The sequence below is a fragment of the Nilaparvata lugens genome, chromosome 8 (assembly GCF_014356525.2).
Source record: "Nilaparvata lugens isolate BPH chromosome 8, ASM1435652v1, whole genome shotgun sequence".
Taxonomy (NCBI): Eukaryota; Metazoa; Arthropoda; class Insecta; order Hemiptera; family Delphacidae; genus Nilaparvata; species Nilaparvata lugens.
In genome coordinates, this window is record NC_052511.1 from 45300520 (window position 1) to 45316241 (window position 15722).

At 34.7% G+C, this 15722-nt stretch overlaps 1 protein-coding gene across 18 annotated transcripts in view; it reads right to left on the minus strand.

Moving 5' to 3' along the window:
• The window catches only part of LOC111043394 (tropomodulin), a 141375-nt gene that overhangs the window by 69839 nt on the left and 55814 nt on the right, over window positions 1–15722 (minus strand). Inside the window, exon 1 of one of the 18 annotated variants that reach the window (XM_039434900.1) lies at window positions 6312–6356. The exons of the other annotated variants lie outside the window; for them this stretch is intronic. Within the exon in view, the coding sequence (XP_039290834.1) occupies window positions 6312–6329 (18 nt within the window). The 5' untranslated portion in view covers window positions 6330–6356. Of the gene's footprint in view, window positions 1–6311; window positions 6357–15722 lie in introns of those variants that run through there. 18 annotated transcript variants of the gene reach the window in all.

The window sequence follows — 15722 nt, forward strand, 5'->3', positions numbered from 1 at the left end:
TTTGCTGCAATTCGGAAAATATTGAAGGCTCCGAATACCAGTCGTGCCTCTGAATTAGAATTCTAATCTATCTAATTTCTAAAATTCTAATTTGTATCTTGTACTGCCACCTATTGGCATGATTCAACAATACTGTAATTCCATTCATTATTTTTTGTGCGGAACCATTCAAATCTTAAACATTTAAGATTTCAGGCAGACTTCTCCGAACACAAATGAAAATATAGACTCTATCAATAAGTCTATTTTCTACTCTATTTTGACTTGGAGTTTGCCTAGGAGTTATATTATACTGAATATTCATAATGACTATAATCTGGACTCAACATCTCAAAAACCATCACGCTCCAGCGAACAAAACTGTGAATCAGACTGGAATGAACAGACTACACGAAACAAACCTGAACTACCGACGTAGGTGGTTAGGCCTACAACGATTGAATAATGTAGGTACGGAAGGGTACCACCAAACTGAATTCCTCTTGCATAACAATTCTGATTCAATTTACATTCCAACTATCACGCCAGTATCCTATGAAAACCACAATATCATGATTTCAACACTTTCCAGTGCTTTCAACAGCCTATGCACGAATAGACCAACTCACAGATTTAGATTCACGCGGCTCTTGACTATGTTCTTGAACATGTAAAACTTGGAGAGGAGTTTCTATACAATTATAATCATGGAAACGATGAAAATTATATCTCAAAACAAATCCTCATTTATGTCTGAGGAGCAAATATTTGCGTTTCATGGAGAAAGTATCTCATCCACAAATGGGTCTTTTCCTCAAGAAATTCTTAGAAGATTGGGAGTGACATGATTTGAACAAATGAAAAAGTGTAATACTTCCTATCATTGTAATATCGTACTCCTAGTAATAAATGTTCTCAATAATGTTGAAAATCTCTATTTGACTCTATTCATACCTTTATTAAATTTGTATCACTATATTCTTCAATTTCTGTTCATTCTGAGCTAATATTTCTTCTTCAATGTCATATTTGTAGGGCACCAGAGAATTCCCATAATTACCTTTTATTTCTATTTTGTTGCAGGAGTAAAACAGTAATGAGAAGATTGAAGATTTGAGTTGAAGAGAGAGAGATAGAGATTGATAGATTGATTGATTATATACCTTTATTAGGGCGGAGTTAGGACTCCTGGTCCTCTCTGCCACAAAACCCAACTATCACTCTATCAACTATCTCTCTGTTGAGAGAGAGAAAGAGAGAGAGAGAGAGAGAGAGAGAGAGAGAGAGAGAAAGAGAGAGAGAATAGAACTACAGTAATCTACTGTTTTAGGTGGATTCAAACTACCGGAACAGATACAAGTAACATCGATAGATTCAGTGTAAAAATTATATTTCAGTACATTCTGGATCCTAGAATGCCAAGTCATATAAAATTTGGTTTGATAGCGGTAAAATAAGAGACTATTATTCATGTTTGGTTCCAAACCTTACAAGGAACCTTAACAGTAAAATGCATGTAACACGACTGCTTTCCAGCGATATTGTTATCAATTTCCGTTGAAATTAGGCACTCTGCTCCATTCGTGACAGAATTATAATGAGCCGAAACCAAATCGGGATATTAAATGTGAATCGTGCACTCAGTATCGTGAAATTCAATGAACGGTTGGAAAATGCAAATTTCTCTGAGCCCGCACTATAATGTTTCAATTTATAACCGCAAGTTTTCATGTGAAGCTCATTACAAGTATGAATCCTTCATAGTTTATCCTCCTTCATCCTTCATACTCCTCATAGTTTTGAACTCAAGATTCAACCATGTTGGTCGATTTATAGTGATCAATAACAACTGTCAAAAATTTATGGTCGTCTCAAGTAGACTAGTTTATGTCTCTGTCATGCTCATCATTTCCCATCACAGTACAATAATTCCATTGTTATAGTGCAATTGAGGAGGAGAAAGCCATGTCAAAAATCTTCCACGAGTCATTTACTTTCTCTGCTCTCAAAAGAATCTTAGAACCATGTAATCTTCCAGAATGCAATCAGAGTAAGAGTTCATATTCCGCGTGATATTATTTTTCTTTTAGGGAATAAACGAGATGGAATTGTAACCTATCATTAACCGCAAACTAGCATTGATGAGGAGAATGTCTCTGAAGAAACTGGTAGCTTACTCTGGTAATCAGATCAATATTGGGCAATTTGCTATGTTGAAAAAAGACAGCGAGAGTACTCTATGAAAATTTTATTATGTTCATTTAGTTTGAGAGGCACTATCACTATCACTAAACACACTATCACTACCATGAGAGTTTTTGCTTTCATTAGTATTCGATCTCTGTCAAAAGCTGAAGCAAATTATCGCTGTATAAGTGAAAGGAGTAGTGGAATCAATTCAATTGAGCATATTACCTGAGACAAAAAGGGCCCATACTAACTTATACCATGAACAAAAGATAGCATAGACTTATACTATCTTTTCTATATGTTAATACTGAAGCAAAATAAATACACCAGTTTTTGAATAATGTAGAATGACTTTGGGAGGTAGTCCAGTCAAGATAAAGGTTATAGTGGGAAATGCTTGGAAGACAATTTTTGGCCCCGCAGTTCTGTGTAGGGTAGTAAGGAGGTAGACATATCAAAAGTCCCCACCCCTACCCTCTGTGCTAAGGGGGTGGGGGTGGTTTAAATGTACTTTTTTGGTTTCTCGCATGAAACTCAAAACCTATGTATCTTAAGGACTTGACTGTCGTATAACAAATTAAAGCTTACATAATTTCCTCCAATATTCTTCCTACAACTTTTTTATATCTCCTCTAATTTTCGAGATATCCGTTCTTGAAAGTGTGACATTTTAGAAAAAAACACGTTTGCCACCAATTTTTTCTATTTTTGCTCTTATAACTTTTTAAAAATCGATGGGAAAACCCCATATTGATTATGAGCTTTTAGAGCATTGAATTCTCTTCAATTTGATATATAATTTCACACTTTTACGAATTACCCTACACCTTTTGCAGCAGCTTTAGTGTTGAGTGTGAAATCTTTATTATTGCAACAATAGACCAATATTGACAAAGGAATTTGGAGGGAATGTTTTTGACTTTGCAGCTTTGTTGAGGCTAGTTAGGAGGAGAACATATCAAAAGTCCCCATTCCTAACTCATGTGCTAAGGGGATGAGGGTGGTTAAAAAGTTTCATTTATCAGCGTTTTGCTTCCACGCTCATATCTTGAGAACAATGCGTTCAACCGACATAACTAAATTCTCTACACTTTTTGTTTAGTGGAATTTCGTGATATTAAAAACAATATAACTTTAAAACAATATAAAAAATAGAATTTAATAAATGTAATTAGGTTACTTAGTAATTAATGAATAAGAAATAAATTAATCAAATGAAGATAAGCATATTTTCATATTATCTAGTATCAACTTGTTTATTTTCACATTATAACTTGAAAATGACCAATGGTCGAAAATAGTCGTTATCATGACATGATAATTATTTTCATAAGTGAAACATGTTTCATGATACAATATTGTTAAAGCTCAGACATTTTTGAGCAAAACTCAAGAGACCCGTTCAAAAGAAAACTCCTAGTCCAGCCAAGTGTAGCTTACAATATTCTGAACTACGTTTCAACAACTTTGTTCACAACGGAACAAGATAAACAATTTTAATTGAAGAATACGTGAAGCTTTTCAATAAATGCAAAATTTCATTTGGCAGCCTGTCCGACAGATAGTGCCACGATGTCGGCAGATTTTTCAAGTAGGGGAGGAAGGGTTGGAGATTGTGACAGTAAAGTTTTGGGGCATTTTTTGGCTCCCAACCAAATCCCTATACTTGGCCAGAGAGACTGTGCCAACTCTGTGAGACTCCTCCACGCTCTCTTACTCATCCTCTCTCACTCTCACTCTCTCACTCTTTCTCTCTCTCTCACACTCTCACTCTTTCTCTTTCTCTCTTGGGTTGTGTGGCAGAGAGGACCAGGAGTCCTTATTCCGCCCTAATAAAGGCATATAATCAATCAATCAATAAATCACTATCTCTCTTTCTCTTTCTCACTCTCTCTCTCACTCTCTCTCTCTCTTACTCTTACTCTCTCACTCTCTCTCTCACCCTCTCTCTCTAATTGAAGTTATTTAATCAATCAATCAATACCTCTCTCCCTCACTCAATTTCTCAGTCACAGTTCATCCCTCACTCTCACTTGTTTAATCTCAAACTTTAACTTTTGATACAGTAAATAAGATAATCAAGGAATACAGGAAAGAGCTGAATCAAATAATTTTCAACAACTAACTAGAAGACAGTTTCAACAGAAATGGTGTACTTATATTGTAGCAGGACAATTATTAGGATGACTTCATTCATAAAAAAATGTGACTTTTTAATTTTCTGAAGGATGAAGTGGTAAGGTTTGGACAGTAATGTCCACTCTACCAATCTATCATGATTCACTCTCATTCATTTGATCCCCATCTTATTCAAATCAAACAATTTTATACTTTTAATATCCTATTATATTAAGCAAGCAATTTATGTATATATTCAGTTATTTATATGGTTATTTATGTCCAACGGATCTCGAAAACGGCTCTAATGATTTTCACAAAATTTGGAACATAGTAGGTTTATGATATAAAAATTCAATTGCACTAGGTCTCATCCCTGGGAAAAATCGCTGAAGGACATGAAAAGGGTAATAATTATTCATCCTTGGAAAAAAACATGATAATTTCGTCGTCTGTTGATAACGGAAGATGGGAGTGCCTGTGTGGGAGAGAGACAGAATTATGTTCAGCTGTTCAACTATTTGCAATCAATCAGCTTATCTCAAGAGAAATATTATCAAGAAATTTTAATCCACTTGATCAAAATATCTGATTTGTAGACATGACATGGTATATCATTCTGAATTAGAGTATATAATAATTTTCAAAGTTACTCATTATTTTACAGTTTCAAGTGATTGGTGAGTGTTATTTTGTTATTCAAGTTGGTTTGTAAACAATCTAAATTAGATTTTTCTGTTTTCAAAAGTTTGGAATGAAAATTGGACCTGAATTCAAGTGTATGTAAGATAACCTACTTTTTGGACTATTATAGTGTATAAATCAAAATTCGGGGAGGAAACAGCTTTGGGCTGTGCCTGTTAGTCCTTCTCCAATCATTTTAAAGAATTTTGTTCTGTTTATCAATAAATGAATAACGAGCTAAGCTCGGCTCCCCGATATTTTAATCTTATGTTCAATTAAACTAGCCTCATTTATTCGTCAGAATTCACAGGATTTAGTCTCATAAGACTAAAACCATTTAGGACCGGTTTCCGAGCTCGGGATTTAGCCAAGTTCTAGACTTTAACCAGCTGGAGGCAGAAAATTTGCTTTCCTAAACGGAAACGTAGTCGCAGTCCACGTTTAAATTAAATTTCGAGAAACTAGAAAATTGAACACAAAATAAAATAAAGAGAAAATAGTGTAAAGTTTCAGCTATTTTGAATTATTTAGAAATGTTTCATTTCGTCAAGGAAAAACGTTCCCAATTATAGAAATGAGAAAATAAAGATTATCATAAAAGCTGCGGCTAAGCCCAGTTTCGGAAAGACAATTTTCTGACTCCAGCTGGTTAAAGTCTGATACTGAAATCCCGAGCTCGGAAACCGGCACCAAGTCTCATTTGCTCAGTGACCACTGGTAAGCGATTTTCAAACTCATAAATACATCTAGAGGAGTCTTCTCTTCAAAGGGCCATCCTTACAACGGGAGTAACAGCACTTTGATCTTATCAATAGCTTATCAGTGCAATTACAGTTAATCGCTTCCCCAAATAATAGTGTTTAGTTTTGAATAATATTATTGTTTTGTTGTGAATGGATGCCATTTTTATAAATTTTCATTTAGCTGGTAGTGCAAAAATCAAGTGAATGTGTCATCTTTTATCTTTATTGTTATATATTTTTTAAATTAGTAATGTACTGTTATCAAAAGGAATATATATTCTATTTTGTAGATACTCACATATGTGGTCAAGCTTCAAAGCTTTGCATACATGTGTAATTTAATCAGAAGTATTCATTGATATCAAATTTCAATTGTTATTATTTGTGAATTGTATTATTAAAAAAAATGTATTATGGGTTTTTCGTATAAATGAAATCATTATTTCATATTTCATTACTATTTTGATTTTCGAAGTACGTAATATCTCAGAAGAGTTTCAGAATGGATGCTGTATAAAAGCATCCTGCTTTATAAGCATCCTGCATCATGCTGTATAAAAGTGATTGAAATGATGTAATAATGAGAAGTCTATTTACCTTTAAATGTGTACACATGCTTCATGTTTCATTACTGAAGTACACTCCTGCTGTTACCTGTGAAATAAAACAAATTTAAATTGTAAGATGATCTCATCAGAATAAAAGTAATTATAGCGGGAGAAAGGCGACAGATTTTCAAATTTCGCTACTAATTTAGCGTCTCTTTTATAAAGATTGATTTTTTCAAGAAATAGAGATATGAGAGCTGCTTGAAAGGCGTGATAATATTAAATATACGATTACAGTACAGTGATTGTAATACAACGATAGAATAGAAGCAATAACACTGTTTCTTTATATCGTTCAATCACCCAAACTGGTTTCATGGAGCTATTGTGTCTACTTAGGTTTAGACTGGTGCGTACTGTAATGAATATGTTTCTCATGTCTTCTAGATTTATTTATAAATTATCTCACGAGACAACAATGTGATATTTTCTTATAGTATGAAGACAGTTGCCGGCATTAAATAAAAATAATTTTAAATTTAGTGTCAAAATGGAAGGCTATTATTTATTGTAGCGGCGCAGTCGCTGAGACAGGAAGAACCACTCTTAATGAAGACGAAGACCTGGCTTCAGTTAATTGCTACATAAAATGGTAGACTTCATTTGGCAATGTTCCATTACTATTCATTTTTCTTCCTCTTTCAATAATAGTTTTCTCATTTCATGTTCCTTTATTTTTATTTTACTTCATACTAATCTTTTCCTAGTCTTTACTACCTTCCTTTACTCTTGTCGTGGTTAGCATTCTTCTTCTCTCTTGTATTATCTTCCACATATCCTGCTTTTGTTCTCGCATGCTCCTCTTCCTCCTCCCACTACTACGACATGTTCTCCAACTTTCTGCTATCTTCCTTTCTTCCAAAATTTGTTTTGTGGATCCTAAAAGTTTACTTTTTCTCGTATCTTCCCTATTACTCTCCACTTCGTATGACATCGTCCTTTTTCTATAACTCTGTAGTAGATCTGTAGTGTCATCATGTAACTCTGTAGTTTCATCTTTCTCTGTAGTAGATGAGTTGTTGAAGAGTGAGGTCACGTTTGTTTGAGCTCTCATCATTTGTTGTTTTTCGTGTAGTTTTTGATGGATTAGAGGTCTGAAAATTTGTCAAGTCATTAGAGTAGGTTTTCTGTATAAATTTCATGTATTGAAAATCTCATACATCGATCCAGTCGCCTGATATCAGTGAATATGTCTACTCCTAAAGCGACAAGATCTAATGCAGGAAAGGGCAAGGGTAAAGATAAGGCGTCCGGCACCGCTTCGGGCGCGATAAGCCGGTCGTTACCTGACGATGCCAGGCTTCGACTTTCATCTGATGTCTTGGATGCAAACAAAGTGACTGTGTCAAGTACTTTAAAATTAAAAGACGATTCACTTATCTCTTCTATTCTAGTTGATAAGATATCTTCTAGAGTCTTATCTAGTTTGGGGCAGCAACTCTCCAATATGCAATCAGAAATCAATACTTACTCCAATATTCATTTATCTCAATACTTATCCCATTATTTCATTAGAGATAATGGAATAAGTATATTCTTGAATCTTGATTGAAATCAAATTTCCTGAATCAGAACATAGGAATCCCACAAAAATAAATAAGAAAGTTCACTTTTATACTTTCAGAGAGAAATAATCCTAGCGGAAAACTGCAAGAACTAAATCAGGATACAAAAATGTGGCAGTAGAAATGCTAAAGTAAAATTCCACGCCTCGAATTTTACGAGCTATCTCATTGGACAATGACTTGCATGTGACATTCTCAAGATGCTTGCTTCCTATTGGTGGGAAGCTGTGAAGGTACAATGGCGACTAATCAACGGATTGACCAATCAGACAGCTTCACTGACTGAAGTGTCTATCACATAAGAGTTAGGCTGAAAGGTTGATGAACAACTCTAGGTTTCAGAGACTTATTAAAACATGCTCATGAGGGTGGGAACATGTTGGAGAGAAATTGTAACTTAATTAACAGATTGAATGAAATTTTGAACTTAAGGTTCCTCTACCATGAGGATATTACAATGAAATTAAATACAAAATGACAGAAAAAATGGCGAAAAATGAGTAAAAAACCTTGTTTTTTACGGTTCTCTCGAAAACGGCCAAAACGTTTCTCATCAAATTCATACCCTGGAGAGCTATTCATAAGCCCTATCCACTAACTACTAATATGAGTCTGATTCCTGCAAAAATCGCAGGAGCGGCGCAATATTATCGAGGAAAATAATTCTTGTTGAACTTCTATCACGATTTTCTCAAAAATAGTTTTAGTGCAGTCAAGGAAAGGTTATAGAGGGGAAAGTTAGATCAGTGGAGACAAGTTCCATGAGAACTGAGAAAAAAAAAGTGAGATTAAGGCTATGGAAAGTGGAAGAAAAACTTTTTACTGGTGATATTTTTCAAAGTTTTTCGACTTGTTTACTATCAAAATAAAAACGTTTTCTCAGAAAAACAATTTTCCGATCGTTACTTTTTGAGATATGAGCGCCTAAAGTTTAAATTTATGGAATCATTTCAGATTCGGTAAGAGATTAATCCATGAAATATTGAAGATAAATTATTCGGTTATTTATTACATTCCACAATCAAATATCAAATCAATGATTGGGAGAGAATCAACAGGATAAACCCAAAACTGTTCCTCTCCCCACTTATCCTCACTATAACTCCTGCATAATTCTCGTTCTCTTCCTCCTTCTCCTTTGCCACCTTCAATCCTCTCCTTATCCATTTCCTTCTTTTTCAATTCTCTTCTTTTTTCCCTCCTTTTTCTTCTTTCTCTGGTTCCCTCTCCACATTTCAAAGTTTGATTTTCAATCTTTTTTTTCATAGCCATCACTCTCCTGACTTCTTTTCCATCTATTTTCTTTTCCTCTTCAGGCCATTATATTCTGTTTCAACTTCTTGAGAGTTGAATGTAAGAGAGAGCTGACTGCACCCTAACTTCGTTCTCTAGGAAAAATAGATAAAACCATTCTATTCTCCTTCTTATGGTATACTCCCCAAAGAAAGCTGTTTTTTCATCTTTTTCCTTCTCCCTCCTCTCCTATTCCTCTCTCTTCCCAGAACCCTCCACTCATCACTCTCGATTCCTCTTCCTTGTTGTTCCCTTGATCCTTTTGCTCTTATCTGGACTCCATATTCCTTGCTCATTTTTCCATTTCATTCCATAATCCTCATCTCATAGGTTGGTATCTTTGTCCTCTTTCTATATCTATATTTTTCTCTTTCTCTGTTCTTATATTCCTTTTCTATTCCTTATTATTTCTCAACTTATCTTCTCTCATTCCTGACTCCTCCTGATTCCACTTCTCCTTTCTCCTCTCACTTTTTCCTTTTTATCCACTTCACAATTACTTCGCTTACTCATCCTCTCCTTCACATCCTCCCATCCTCCTTCTCTTCCTCCTCTTCTCCTCCTCCTTTTCTTCCTTCTCCTTCTCCTCTTCCTCCTCTTTTTATCCACTTCTCAACTACTTTGCTTACTCATCCTCTCTTTCACAACCTCCCATCGTCCTTCTCCTCCTCCTCTTCCTCATCCTCCTCTTTTTATCTACTTCTCAACTACTTCGCTTACTCATCCTCTCCTTCACATCCTCCCATCCTCCTTCTTCCCCTCCTCTTCCTCATCCTCCTCTCCTCCACATCCTCCCATACTCCTTCTCCTCCTCCTCCCACTAACCCCAATAACTCTAAAACAGATCGTGAACCTGGCTTCAGTCACGTGATAACCGAGTCACGTAAGAGAAAGAATGATGCTGGTGGCTTGTTCTCGGAAAAGGTGACGAAGGCTAAGCCATCAGGAGCAGCTAAGTAGTCGGTCACAGTCACATTCACTTCAAGCTGTCAGCATCGGTTGAATGGAAAGCTTTGATGTTGCTTATGAGGAATGCCGACAGTGTGTAGTGGACCTCACTGAAGATACGTGTCCTCCTGTCCACTCTGTTCACGTTCCATTCGATTGTATAATGTATTGGTCCACGATTCGGACATGGATGTCAGGATGAGCTCTGTAATGATGCTGTCACGCTTCAATCAGTGGACGGCATCAACTAAACGAGAGGTTAGAGAAATGAGACAGAAGATATTGAGAGATGTGAACATTCTTCCATCTACCTGTAATGATGATATCACGAGGGAGTTGCAGCTCAGTCGAATATGAAGACAACAGAATAAAATCACAGAAACGCACATTGTGAGGAAGATTTCAATAGTGTTGCCAAAATGATATTAGATTATATTATTTTACATAGTAAAATGCCAATGTATGAGAGTTAATTTTTCAGAAAAAATCCTTTCAGAAAAAAATGCAGTTTCGCATTCTGAGGAAAGTTAGAAAAATTACCTAAACAATCAGTCATCAGCCTCCTGAGGCCTCCATGTAGCTCCTCCTCAGGAGTGAAATGCTTACCTCATCTCATCACAAATAGTAAGTGTTTTTGAATACTGTATTCACTAAGATACACAGTATCTAAACTACAACAAAGTTATTATAATATTGTTTCGTCATGGAAAACAACAAACATCAATTCCTTATTAAATCTCAAAGAAAAATTGAGTCAAACCATACGTCGAAATTATTGGGTTTTATAGAAAAAGCTAAATAATAATAAAACACATAATTCTATATCAATATCAACAAAAAAACGAGGCACCAACTCCTCTGCTTCTGCAGAAATTGAATGTCAGAATTGATACAGAATAAATTACTAAACTAAATAGAAACTTAATCAAATTATCAATAATCTTGAGGAGTCTTAAGAGAGCTGTTTGTAATCAATTATTCAGTTGCATCTATTTAATCTAAATGAATAGAGGAAGTGAATAGATTCTCTTTTTGTTCCCTACATTCATGGGCTACAACTTGAAACCAGTCAAAATCCAACAATATTAGTTCAGAACGAAAATGAGTCATTTTTAAGGAAGACTCACCGTATCGCGATTCAAGGCAGTCTGGATCATTAGCTCGCTACTATCAATAGCACACACATGTTCCATCCAGCAACAAAGATAACGGATTTGCCAAATAAACAAAACAAAGCTCGCTTCAAAAATATCTATGGAGCTGTGAATAAATTATCCGTGGAATCGTATGGTTGCAAGTCTCAGTATAGTAGGCCTACAGTCACGTGTTGCAATTATTTCACTTTTTTCAAGTCTCGAAGACAACTATTATGGTGAGACTCATTTTAAACTATCAGCATTCCTTATAATTAACACCAACGCTTCTCATGTACCCAATGCTGACAATTTGAAGTGAATATAGACTGCTAGACTAGTCTAGCGTGAAGGCTACTGAAGTCTTGTATGAGGTGGGGGGTGGGCCCTAACCTTTTATCACGTTTCACGTGTTTGCAATAGCTACAGTAATACACAGTTACTTTTTTGATACATATAGATAATGAGAGATATACATATCAGTAGTAGGTGTGTTTGAAAAGAATAATTAAGTTTCCTGTTTGAAGGATAACCAGCCCCAGATGGAGTAGACCAGTAATGTGCTCTTTATCTTGAGTTTGCCTCGAGGAGCAAACCTTGTTCAGTTGCAAACTATTCGTTAATATCTTTTGTCTGCTGCTAACGAATTCAGGACCGAAGAACAATAGACTCGGATTGCATTTATCAAGGTTGTTGGAGAAGAGAAAGTTTGATATAGGTATTATAGGTTATGCTAGGTCATTGGATGAGGGCACTCAAGAAGTCGTGATGAGGGATGGTGAAGGAATTGATAATGGAGTACGATTATATAACAAGGGATGGATGTAATGAAGTGATAGTTGATTCGAGTTGACTGCAAAGTCTAAGTTACGTGGACTAAGTAGACATAGTTATCCTTACATAGATTTTTCACAGTCATACATTCGCACATTGCTACGTGATAGCAAAGACAGACTGACAAACTATGTATTTTTATGGTATCGTTCTACAGCTTCAGGCAAGAGTGCAGATTGATTCCAAAGAGATAAACTCGCAACAAAATTCTAGGCAAAGATCTATTTCATGGCATTTTTAAAAAATAAAATGTTCATGTATGTACTTTCTACTTCTAGTGTAATCAATCACTGTGATTTTCAGGAGTAAGAATGCAACCTGCATTTCATGCATATATCCTATTTATTGTCATTCGATTCTCAAATTGTTTCAATAAACTAGTAGTGGTTTTTATTTTACAATATGAAACTTAATTATTACAATATCACTGATCATTCAATTCTAATCAGGAATGGATGAATAATACACTGTACTCCAGTAGTTGTATCCCGGTATTGTGAAAGAGTTTATTAATTTAAAAGTTTCCTTCCATTTTCTTAATCTCAACACCAAATCTAATTCCATTTCTCAATCTATCTTTAAAAATGCATACTAGAGATATTCGATTATAACCTACAGTATTTCAGATGGTGAACTCCAATTCCTTTCAGAGTAACAAGCTAATAAGTCTCACTGGAGTTATTCAGTTTAATGTTATATCTCTATTTTTATTATTCTATGCTGGCAGAATATTCAAATGAACTATTTTATTTTAAACGCTTCTGACTTCAGCTTCAGATTCAACGTTATATCTCATTTTCGAACAAAATATACCAAGAACAAAATTGATTATTTCCTTCAGTGATTCAGTTTCAAATGCATTCAAGTGTGAAGTACTAAACCCTACCAACAAGTACAGTATTGTTAAATAATGATTTCAAATGTAAAGTACAATAAACACTATCAACAAGTAGTGCAGTATTGTCACATGGGGTTGCTGCCAAATTCCTTGCTTACTGGGTACTACGGGTCAGGGACAATGACGAAATTCTCCCTCCGTCTTCCTCTAACTCACAACAAAACTTTTCTCTCTCTCTCTGCTCCCTCATCCCCTCCCACAATTAAACATTGCTCTTGCCGATTGTGCAAATCCGTAGCGATTTAGCATTTTTGCAATGTCTTCCTTATTACCACCTGACCGACGCATGCGCACATTCGCGTACCTTTGCACTTTCACGCCATTGAAGCACGTGTGAAGGTCGCGATGTTTCTGAATTGGTCTCGACAATCTACTTCTTCCGCTGCTGCTATCTGATGTTGTTTCAAAGCAGGGAGCACAGTTGAAGCTCAAAATAAAGTGTCGCCTGTTTTTGTTTTGAAATATTCAAATATTAGAATAATTTATGTGCCAATTCTTTTGCATGCCTCGACTGAAATGTGGGACTTGAGTGTAAATCATGATCATGGGATTATGTTTTTTTATGCATTTTTATCTGTCATATTCTACAGACTGTTAGCAGATAGCAATGTAGGTGAATTATAGAAAATATTGCGTGCAAAATTGAATGAATACTAGGTTAACTATAAAAACTTAGAAAGGATATATCGTGAATGAATGAAAATTGTTGTTGTTGAATAATAGAATAATTCGGTAATTAGTCATAATATTATTACATACTATACAATACTGCACGTGCTCCGCAAGTGTCTATTTTAAAACCTGACAAACTGAAAACTTGAAGTAATGAAATCTTGAAGAATTGAAAATAGGCCTATAACCATCATCGCGTAATTAAGAATCTATATGAAAAATTTTAAGTTAATCAGTCCAATAGTTCAGACGTGTTGATACGTCAAACATAATTTTCCTATCGTGTACGTGTATAAGCCATAAGCCAGCTCTTTCCTATTATACTGTAGTATAGATAATCATCATGATATCGGATATTTCTTATCAATGTGCATAGAAAGTATTTATTTTCGATACAGTATTTAAAAATTTCAACAAAGTTGAACCTGCGTTTCAAACAATAATTTGCATGCAAGTAGATTTGGGCAATAAATTTTGAAAGTTTATCATAGTAATAAACGACGTATGGAGTTTCCATGTACTATAGTCTAAAGATGAGACAGAATGATCATATATTCTGGAAAATAAAGTCCCTTTTGAACTGAATTTCCGGAGAAAGTTTCCGTCAAGTATTTTACTACTTTCATTATTTTAATTTTATTTGCCTCTCACAAGCATATCCACTCATCCTTCATAGCAACATTCTCTCAGGCTATCAAAATGAAATAGCACTTTGTAAGAAAAACAATTTTTCCGATCATTTGAGATATAAGCGCATATAGGAGTTTGAATTTTGGGGTCAGATTTTTTCAAATTCAGTGAGAGATAAATTCATGAAATTCTAACGATAAATTCTTCATGGTATTGTTGATTGAATAAAATAATCCTGAAAATAACAATTTTTAAGAAAATTATACAGTTTACATAAAATGATCAAATATAACTTTTAGTTGAATTAATTTTTGGTAAATTGAATAACTTTCTCAAAAATTTATATTTTGTTTCATTCAATCTACAGAATGAATGTTTTTGTAATTTTTCTAGCTTCAAATTTATCATGTTCTTTAATATTTTTCAATTTATTAATGCATTTTCAAGTATAATATCCATACGTTACATCTTTCTGATCAACCCAGATACAACAAGCTTAGTATAATGTATATTTGGACTGTAGTTAAATCATTGAGATCTTTATAAAAATGTTTCCATAAACACATTTGGACTATTTTTATCTAAATTAGGGGGAGAAACAGTTTTGGGTTTATCCTGTTGATTCTCTCCCAATAGTTAATTTGATATTGTGATTGTGGAATGTAATAAATGAATAAACAATACCATGAAGAATGTATCGTCAATATTGCATGGATTACTTAATCTGAAATGATCCCAAAAATTTAAACTTTAGGCGCTCATATCTCAAAAAGTGATAATTGGAAAAAACTGTTTTTCTGAGAATGTTTATGATAGCTTGATAGTATACAAATCGAAAAATATCACTAGTAAAACGTTTACCTTCAACTGTGCACAGCCTCAATCTCACTTCTTTCTTCTCAGTTCTCATGTAACTTATCTCCACTGATCTCTTTTTCCTAACTTTTCCCTCTATAACCTTTCCTTGAATGGACTAGTTATTTTGAGTAAATCGTGATAGAAATTCTACAAGATTTATTTATCTTAAGAATATTGCGACGCTCCTGCAATTAATGCAGGAATAAGACTCATGTTAGTGGTTAGTGGATGGGGCTTATGAATAGCTCTCCAGGGTACGAGTTTGGAAAAAAAAGTTCAAGCCGTTTTCGAGAAAATCCTGAAAAACAAGGGTTTTTACTCATTTTTCACCATTATTTCTGTCATTTTGTATTGAATTTCATTGAATACCGCATTGTCGTATCCTCATGCTATAAGAACCTTAAGCTCAAAATATCATTCAATCCATTAATTAGGTTACAATTCCTCTTCAACATGTTCCCACCCTCATGGCATTTGGTGGAAAAAGCGTGGTTTCAGCTGCAAACAGTACTTTTCTCTCTTTTTCCGATGACGCTCCAGTCGTGGAATATGGACTTACAGCCTCCAAG